The sequence below is a fragment of the Buceros rhinoceros genome, unplaced genomic scaffold (assembly GCF_000710305.1).
Source record: "Buceros rhinoceros silvestris isolate BGI_N320 unplaced genomic scaffold, ASM71030v1 scaffold8414, whole genome shotgun sequence".
NCBI lineage: Eukaryota > Metazoa > Chordata > Aves > Bucerotiformes > Bucerotidae > Buceros > Buceros rhinoceros.
In genome coordinates, this window is record NW_010409983.1 from 14,254 (window position 1) to 23,335 (window position 9,082).

At 40.9% G+C, this 9,082-nt stretch overlaps 1 protein-coding gene across 1 annotated transcript in view; it reads left to right on the forward strand.

Annotated features, from left to right (window-relative positions):
• LOC104492828 (TALPID3 protein-like) overlaps positions 1 to 8,272 on the forward strand; it is a gene marked incomplete at its 3' end in the record, with an annotated part of 22,458 nt that extends 14,186 nt beyond the window's left edge. The window contains exons 14-17 of the mRNA XM_010135428.1: positions 4,449 to 4,634; positions 5,533 to 5,711; positions 6,957 to 7,064; positions 8,192 to 8,272. Of these exons, the coding sequence (XP_010133730.1) occupies positions 4,449 to 4,634; positions 5,533 to 5,711; positions 6,957 to 7,064; positions 8,192 to 8,272 (554 nt within the window). The remainder of the gene's footprint in view (positions 1 to 4,448; positions 4,635 to 5,532; positions 5,712 to 6,956; positions 7,065 to 8,191) is intronic.
• Between the last annotated feature and the right edge of the window lie 810 nt (positions 8,273 to 9,082).

The window sequence follows — 9,082 nt, forward strand, 5'->3', positions numbered from 1 at the left end:
AAAGAGCTCTCGACGCAATCTTAACTGTGATGTTTAAAAAACGGTGTCCGAGTTCTTCTTACAGCTGTTCACAATATTATGTATGAGGCAGACACTTGATGAGACCCTGGTTTTAGGCCATTAAAGAACATGGTATAAAATATCTACATGTCTTGGAAGACAAGCAGAGCTGGTCTTTGGGGTGGTTTTTGTGACATTATGATGTGCATCCACAGTGGCACATCCTCCAAATAGGACAAGAATCTGTTGTTAAAGCTGAGTGTAGTCTTTATGCCATTTCCTGGCACTTCTCTCACCTGTGCTCTGAACTCTGTGGTCCGTGAAGAAGAAGTGTTATTGGGAGAAAGCACTTGCAATTCTCATAATCCTCCTGGAAAATGTGAGTTATAGTCCTGGAAAAAGTCTAGAAGACTATTCAGAACTTACTTTATTTTTTAAAAGGTGAGAACTCGGTATCTGAAAACTGCTGGTCTTGTTGCTTCTGTGTTTTATTTGACCTCTCTTGAAACACTTCTTTTTTTGTGTGTGAAAATGCTGGTATACTCCTTTGAAGGACCAGCATGATATATCACCCTTGACTACTGGCTGTGCTGCAGACCTGTAATTTAGTTTATTCTGTACTGACTTTTTTGAATAAAATGTGTGCTGGTAAGCAGTTGGGGTAGCAATAACAATGATACATGACTGCTAGCATTCAGACTGAGAACAGAGACCTCTTTAAAAATACTTAATCAGCAATTCTGCCTCTGCCGAGTCCTAAACGACATTTTTCTTCTATATTTATCGGGCTCTTGACCATTATAGAAGGCCACAACCTTTCTGGGGGAGGCTGATTTCATCATTCCAGAAATGATACCTCATAAAGAAGCAGAAGTGCCCCCCTTCCCCATCTAATTATAATAAGTAGATCACGTCATCTGATCATTTAAAGCTACCAGTTTTCTCCTGGTAGCGTGTTTAGTTCAGGAGTGTCAGTGAGATGTGGAGGTGCAGGTTTCTTGCAGCTCTAATAAGCCTTTGCTGTGCTCCAGCTTGTTTTCTATCAGAGGTGGGTAGAAATGAAAGAGAAAACCGTGTCCTGGATCCGCGCTGCATTCAATCTTCCAGAACTCCTGCGTGTGACAAGTAACGGTTTCAAAGCTGCTTGCTGGAAAACAGAGTGAACTCTGGATAGCCTTTACCCAGCGTGATTCTCTTCCAAGTCGTTAAGTCATACTACAGCAGCACAGCAACACGTGTGTTTGCCATAATACAGCCACCATAAAAGTCCTATCTCTATTTTTCACGTCAGACTGTGGTTACAGAAGGTCGTGTGTTTGTCTCTGTCTTGACAGTAAATAAAATAAGACACCCCCTGGTATTCTTATCTAAGGGAAGAAAGGAAGAATATGGAAATTTTTGCGTGTTGCTTAAAAAATAGCACTCCCATTTTTCTCCAAGTTTCCTGATTTAATGGGTTTAGTCTGAGGTCAGCCTATGTTTGATACTGGCATTACTTGTCTTGGACTGTTCTACTAAGACACGTGCTTAATTTTTGTGCTTTCCTGCATCTCGCCCATAAAATGGAAAAGTAATAAATACTTCTGTATTTCACATGGGCCTCATGAAGACAAAAGGGGTAGATGCTTTTGAGGGCTGCTCTTGTGAAAGATGCTGTTATGGCAGGGAAGTAGAAATAATAAAATTAGAAACAGGTCTGTACTCCTCTCTGGTAGGAGTGTAAATAAAATGGAACATCAAGTGAGCACTTTAAAGCACCAGGTTCTTAACAAGAGAAAGGAAGAAATCCTGCTCGCATTAGACATGGTTAGTGCTTTCCTTCATGGATCTGCACCCACAGATTCGCTTCCTGGCCTTGATGTACCAGGTGATAAAGGCTTAAAAGTTATTGTAAGTCGTTGGCCTTGGGTTTGATTGGCTGGAAAATCCAGACGTATTAAATGGCTCTTATTTTGTTAGACCAGTCCTCTGAGCTTGTTTTAAATTAGTGTTAGAATAAGGATGTTTATTTAAGACTGAAATGGCCATCTGGAGAGTCTCTTCTCAGTCATTTTATAACTCCCAACCATTTTCTTTGCAAATAAACTGTAGTGACTAATGCTCGGGTTCTTACGGGAAGTTAAGAAAAAAAAATCCAACTGACACTTTTATGAGTAAGAGGGCATTCCTAAAAAAAAGGTGGAGTTGTTTTCTCGCATAATTTGAACTGATAAATATATGTAAAACACAAGGCTTTTCAATCTAAGTTTAGTTAAATGTCTATTTTCTGCACAGTACAAATAAACTTTCCAGGGGGAAATGAAAAGTTGAAAGTAATTAAAAGGAGGTGTGGTGTGTATACGGTACTTAATCATTCTCACTGTGAGAACCCTGTTTTTACAAGCTGGCAGTATTACAGATATGTTGCCAATTTCTGCTTTTACTCCGAAGTTCAAGGCCGGGGGTGGGGGGGCGTTAGATCGTGTTGTATGACCTCTTCTAAATCACAAGCCACTGAACTGTATCTGTTTATGTTGCTGAGTCCAGTAATTTGTCTTTGACTAAACAATTTCCCTGGCTAACCTGTGCTTTGCAGAAAGGCACGTGCTTGTCATTTAAAGACATCAGAAATTCTGCCCTTAATTACTTCTTCCCGTGGCCACATACCTTATGGTTCAAAAGTAAATGGGACACTTCACATATAGAGTGTGATTTATAGTTTTTGGCTTCAGTTTACTGCTACTTCAGTTTCGAGGTGATTTTCCTTTAAAAATGAAAAAGGCCTTTTAATGTGCAATCTATTTTAATATTTACAGAGGTACGGAGTCGGTACTGAGTGTAGTGTTGTCGTATGTGGAAGCCTTCACCTACTGACATCCTTTGAGATGACTTGGATTGTATTTATCCCATTGACCATGTGATTTCCCATCATGTTGCTTATCTAACATGACCTTAAAGCCTTTTTCAAAGATGCTCCCTTCTAACCTCTGTTTTCTCAGTGAAGAGTTATGATTTGCCATTCTTCTTTCTAGGCTGTAGCCTATAATTCGTGTGTACAAAAATACCTCTTCTTACTCGCTTGTCCGCGTTTCTTGAAAATCTCATTATCACTCTTGATTATCCCTAAATTTTATAGTCATTGACTTTTATTCTTCAGCTTATTGGGAAGCTATTAAATGTGATCAGAGATACAAAACAATTGTTATGTGTTAACTGGCCATTTATAATACAGGACGGATGATGATTAGAAACAACAGAGGAGTAAGATGGTATTTTTCAGCTGTAAGGAAGATAGTTGGTTAACAACGTGATTCTTTCCAGGTTTACTTTCCTTACGCTTACAAAATCGCAGTAGAAGACTTCTGCTTTGTGCATGATCATTGACTTCTTTTTGGGGATGTTTCAGGCAGGTTTTATGCATTTAAATTAAAGTTAGTAATTTCCTTAATATCCTGTTCGTGGCACTGGTGAGGCTGCACCTCAAACAGTGTGTCCAGTTTTGGGCCCCTCACTGCCAGAAGGACATTGAGGTGCTGGAGTGTGTCCAGAGAAGGACAACGAAGCTGGTGACGGGTCTGGAGCACAAGTGCACTGAGGAGCAGCTGAGGGAGCTGGGGATGCCTGCCCTGGAGAAGAGAAGGCTCAGGGGAAACCTTGTCATTCTGTACAGCTCCCTGAAAAGAAGGTTGTAGCAAGGTGGGGAGTCAGTCTGTTCTCCCAAGTAAGCAACAGGATGAGAGGAAATGGCCTCAAGTTGTGCCAGGGGAGGTTGAAGTTGGGCATTAGCAAATATTTCTTCACTGAAAGGATTGCCAAGCCCTGGCCCAGGCTGCCCAGGGCAGTGGTGGAGTCCCCATCCCTGGAGAGGTTCAAAAGACGCGTCGATGTGGTGCTGAGGGACATGGTTTAGTGCTGGGGGACCTGGCAGTGCTGGGGGAACGGTTGGACTCGATGAGCCTAAAGGTCTCTTCCAACCAAAACGGTTCTGTGACCCTGCGATCCATTGTTTGCAAAGGATGGAGGTTGAGTAAGACCTTGCGTAGTGAGAAATGCAAGACTGCCACAGATGTTCTCCTCTGCCGTGTGCTTCGGCACTGCTACATACAAATTACTTCTGGGTGCCCATTTAACAGTAAATTTTCAAAACTGGACAAAGAAATCAGTGCTTCCTCCATGCTGCAAGTCAAGAATTACGGATATTAGGTATGGCTTTATTTTCCAGCAGCAGTGAGATTTAAAGCGGGGATTGGTAAGTTAGACCTGTTCCCTTGAGTACTTGTCAGTCTTGTGGATTAAGTCTGTTAACTTAGCACTTTTAGGTTCTGTCTTTCCTGTCTCCCTCCCTCATTCCCTCCATCCTACAGCAAAAATTTCTTATTTTTTCAGTAGAAGGTTTAATTTAGAAGGGTGTGTGATGTTACTGGGTTTGTACATGTGTCGATGACGTGGTTTATCTGCTCGTGTTTCAGGTACAACGGCAAAGTTGGCGAGAACGCAGACTTCTCACACGCAGGAGGTGGTAACCAGCCCTCGAAAACAGCATTCTTTATACACACGTGCCCAAGAAAACCATTATTTTTTTAGTCCAAGTCGAGATGTGCCTGCTGTCTGCGGTCTGCCGGAAGGTCACCCGTTTCCTACGGCTATTCTACTAGGTAGGAGCGCACAACTTGTAAAAGGATGCGTGAAGGTTAATTACTGCTACTTCATGGAAATAACAACTTACATCTTCTGCAGTCAGTGATTTGCCCTGGCCCGTGAGATTTGCAGCTGCTGAGAAACCTGCGTGAGGCGCCAGTTTAAAGTGTTCTGGTTCTTCTCATTCTTGGTGCTGGATTTCTGGCGACACCCTGACAGGGTGATTATTTGCTTATCTGTACGTACCTTCTTTGGTACACTTTACCTTTCTGGGGTTCTTGTTCTGGCTTGAAGTTCGGTATCTACGTAAGCAGGATCTGGATCATTGGCCCTTGGATTCAACACTTGTGATAACTTCAGCCTAGTGATTTCAGTAGGGTTGTGCCCAACACCCTAAATTAGTTGTCATGGCCTCTGTATCTTTGGACCTTCAACAGAACCTTTATATAGCCCTTGTTTCAGGAAGGATTAGTATTATATTGGCATTTAAAGAAGATCATTATTTTTTCAAAAGGATGTCTCAAAAATGTGTGGATTGCTCTAGAAAGTGTAATAGTATTTTTAACATGATTAAGAAAATGTGAGGTGGGGGAAGCGTGGTGTGTAGTTTTTGAACAGCAAACACAGTGTAGTTATTCTTGTTTTCAGCAGTAGGTGTCACCGAAGTCAAGAAAAGTGAGTAATTTAAAAAAATGAAGGTGCTGAATTTACAGTTTCTGCTGGGAAAGCTTTAAAATTACCCTGTGCTGCTCTATACTTCAGCTAGCGTTAATAGGGGACTTTTTAATTGATCTGTAATTGCGCACGAGGTCTCTGTCTCCTGTGAAACACCACAGAATTTAGTGGTAATTAATTTGTTAATTTACTGACTTTGGAGATTTATCTGTATCTTTAACTATTTTTAAACTGCCTTAGGTCCACCCCGAATCTACAACACCGCACCGCAGCCTGCTAGAGTAGTTGTGGAGAAACCGCACCCTGCCACGGCTACAACCTCTGTGCCACCAAAACCAGCAGCTGAGATCCAGAAACCAAACGTGGCTGTAATAGAGATGAGATCAGAGAAAAAGGGTCCGCCTCAACTGTCTGTGCAGGTACGTTGGTTATTTTAATAACTGCTTGCTAAAGACAGTCTCATCCATCAGTAACTCCCTTGGACATCAGTAGGAGGTGTTCAGTAAGCATTAGAAACATGCAGAGTGGTGTGGCCAAGTTGTTGTGCTATGCTAGTATTTTTATTCAGATTTTAACAATTACTGTTTTTATTTGACCAAAATAGAAAAGTATTTCTTCTGTAAGTCACCTCTGCAGCGTGTTTGTAAAGTAGTTCTATGTCTTTTTTTGGTTTTAAATGAGATTTTTGATCCAGAACAAGCTTGGAATAAAAAAATGATTAATATAAATGTCAATTTTGTTGGATGACTGCTTTGGCCTTTAAGATTTCTGTTTCAAGCATGATAGCCAACCCAAGGATTTCACTCCTGATGAATCAGCCATTGCAGTCCTTACCTAGTGGGTTGCTTTGGGTGTTTTTTAATTTTTTTTTCACTAGTCTGTTGTCAAGGAAGTTGAATGTTTCTTACACATTCATTAATTTGGATTCAAATTGTTGAGAATATACAGACTCCTACACAGACCTTTCAAATACAAATGATTCATGGGACTCAAAGTACAGGTAGAGTAGCATGTGGTTTGTTCCCTTGCCCTATCACTCTACTCCACCCACATGCATTTTGCTGTTATTTCACCCAGTTCTTCAATGTTTAAGGTGGTTTTTTCCCCTGCCTTATGCCTTCCCCCACCAAAGAATTAAAGATTTAAATCTTTGTTCTTAAAGCACAACACGTTTTGATGCTGTAGTGGACGTGTCTTTATTACAAATTATATTGTAATACACCAAATCTTCGTCCACGAAGCCAAGCCATGATGATTGTAATACAATTAACCCTTTATTTTCCTATACCAGATGTATGACAACGTGAAGCCAATAACCAGCTTACTCAGTGGCCCGCAGGCCAACACAGTGTAAAAGAATAGCAAGTCAAACACGCATCTCCTGAACAAATAGTTTTAGGTATAGTCACTGTCACGTGCAAGATGAAGTATCAGGGAGTTAGAGAACAGGAGGAATCAGGTACTGCAAGAGGTGAATATTTCTGGGGTTAGTTTTGGTACGTTTTCTTTTTCAGAACCAAGTTAGGTATCAGATACAGGTCTGAGCAAAGGAGGTCGCTGAAGTTGAGTGGCTCAGTAGCAAGTGGAAGAGAGAATCTAAAAAGTTCAATGACAGTAGCCAAGTGAATACATTCTTCACACAATGGTGGTTTTTTCTGTCCTAGGTGTTACCAAATATAGATATCGACAGTGTTTCAAGTGACAGTGTGAGTGTAAACCATGTTCTTCCAGGCTCTGAGCCCGCGCTTCCTCCTGGCGATGCTGTAATACAGGTATCGATTGTCTAAATGTCTGTGAATTCAAATCGGTTAAAAAAGAGGATGTGTTAAATTACTACAAAGTTATCTCGTTACCCTGGTTTAGTTAGAGAAATTAGACCGTTTCAGGGAAAATGGAGTTACTGTTTTGAAGAATTCCCCTTATTTTGAAGATTAAATAATCACCATAGCAAGACTTTAAGAAAAAGAGTGTTTCTCTGTCCTGTGGAGAGTTGTAATCCCTTATTGGCCCATTTCTGTCTTATTTATACTGCCCTCGGAGCTCTGGCATGAAGTCTGAGGGTGTTCTCCATTCCTCCATCTGCTCCTTGGCTGTATTTGAGTAGTTAGTGACATGTTTGCGTAGCCTGTTCACTGGAAGCCTGTTGTGTTCAGAGCTGACCAGGCTACCCTACTCTCCTTCCATGTAACTTTTCTGGAGGGTTTAATCCAATCTAAGCGGTAGTGAAGGGGTTTCTGCAACTGAAGGGTTAACTGCTGAATGTAAGGTTGTAAACTAGGGCACCTGTTTGCAGGATACCAGGTAGTTTCTTCCAGTAGACCCAAGTCTGTCATGTGCATTGCACAGACTGGACAGTGTGCAGGCAGGGTGATGCAGTGGTCGGATTTGTACAGTTATTGTACCTCCTGTTTTGCCTGTTAGCTGCTAGTCTGACGTGAGGACTTTGGTGGTCAAGGTGTTCACTGAGTAAGTCAGAGAACGTGGACTAAAACAGTGATTCTTATTTAAAAATGATATTATTAATGGAAATCACAAGTAAGTAAGTTGCTTGAGATACTTCTAGACTCTCTTTTGTCCTGTGTGGTACGATATTTTGTCTTACTGGATTTTTTAGTAAGAGTTACAGATATTGCCCTAGAACTGCTGATGTTGAGGTACTCGATTAGATTTGACCGCAGGTTTTAGTTGTCAGCATCCAAGGACAAGTTCTGATCATCTCTCTTGGTGCTATGCAAAGAAATTCCTCCTAACTTTTAAGGTGGGTAAAGCACTTTTCCTGGATTCAGGCTATTGACAGTGAGTGGTGATTTAGTTGCATTCTTGTCATGAAGTTTTTCTGCTGATGCATTTTTTTGCCCCCAAAATGAAATACTTTCCAATTTCGATCTGTCTTTGTAAGACTCCAGAAGATGTACACAGTGAGGAGGAAGACGCAAACTTGCCAGGAGGTAATGTCGTTGGTGCTACTGATGTCATGCAGGTAATTATATTGCAAAGGTGTCCTTTCCTTTTAAATGCTTTTATATTGTTTTTCTATTATTCTGTCACATAGAAAATCACTTTGCTTTACTAGCAACTTAAAAATACACGTTGTGAGCAATGCTGAACTTGTTAGAAATTACTGGGTCTTAGCAGCTAAAGGACCTTTGAAGAATTTCAATAAAAACCTAAAATTGCCTTTATTTGGATGTGGTAGGATCCACTAGAAATAAAAGTAGCGCTGTAAAATCAGCGATGATTATAGCACTTAGATTTCACCATTTCAAACTCATGATGCATATATAAGGTGCTCTTACAGATTCTAAGAAAAGTATATTTTAAAGCATGAAAGTATGTCCTGAGGGTTCCCTTTCAGAAATGTTTCAGTGTAGAGCAATTTGCAGATGCTTTTGAGGTCTTTAAGTGCTTTAGCATAATGTCTCATTTCAGTCAAACATTATGTAGCTAGAAAAGAAGAGAGGAGCAGTGTCTGCATACATGGTGCTGCTCCTCTCACGGAGCTCATGCAGAGTTCACAAAATGTTTGTTTTGCTGGTGCCTCGTTGGTGTGTCTGTGTCAAGGGTTAGGGCTGGGCCAGCCACCAGATGGATGACAGGTGCTCTTTGTTAACTCTCTACCTCCCCAAAGGGGAAGAGAAAGGGAGTAAGGATTGGCAAAAAACCCTAAAACTGCTTTGATGAAAATAATAATAAAATTATATATTTACAAATATAGACAATACTGGGGCTGGATTTATCCTCCTGTTGAGTTGTCCTGGTGTAGAGATGTCAAATGCATTGAGCTGTTCTG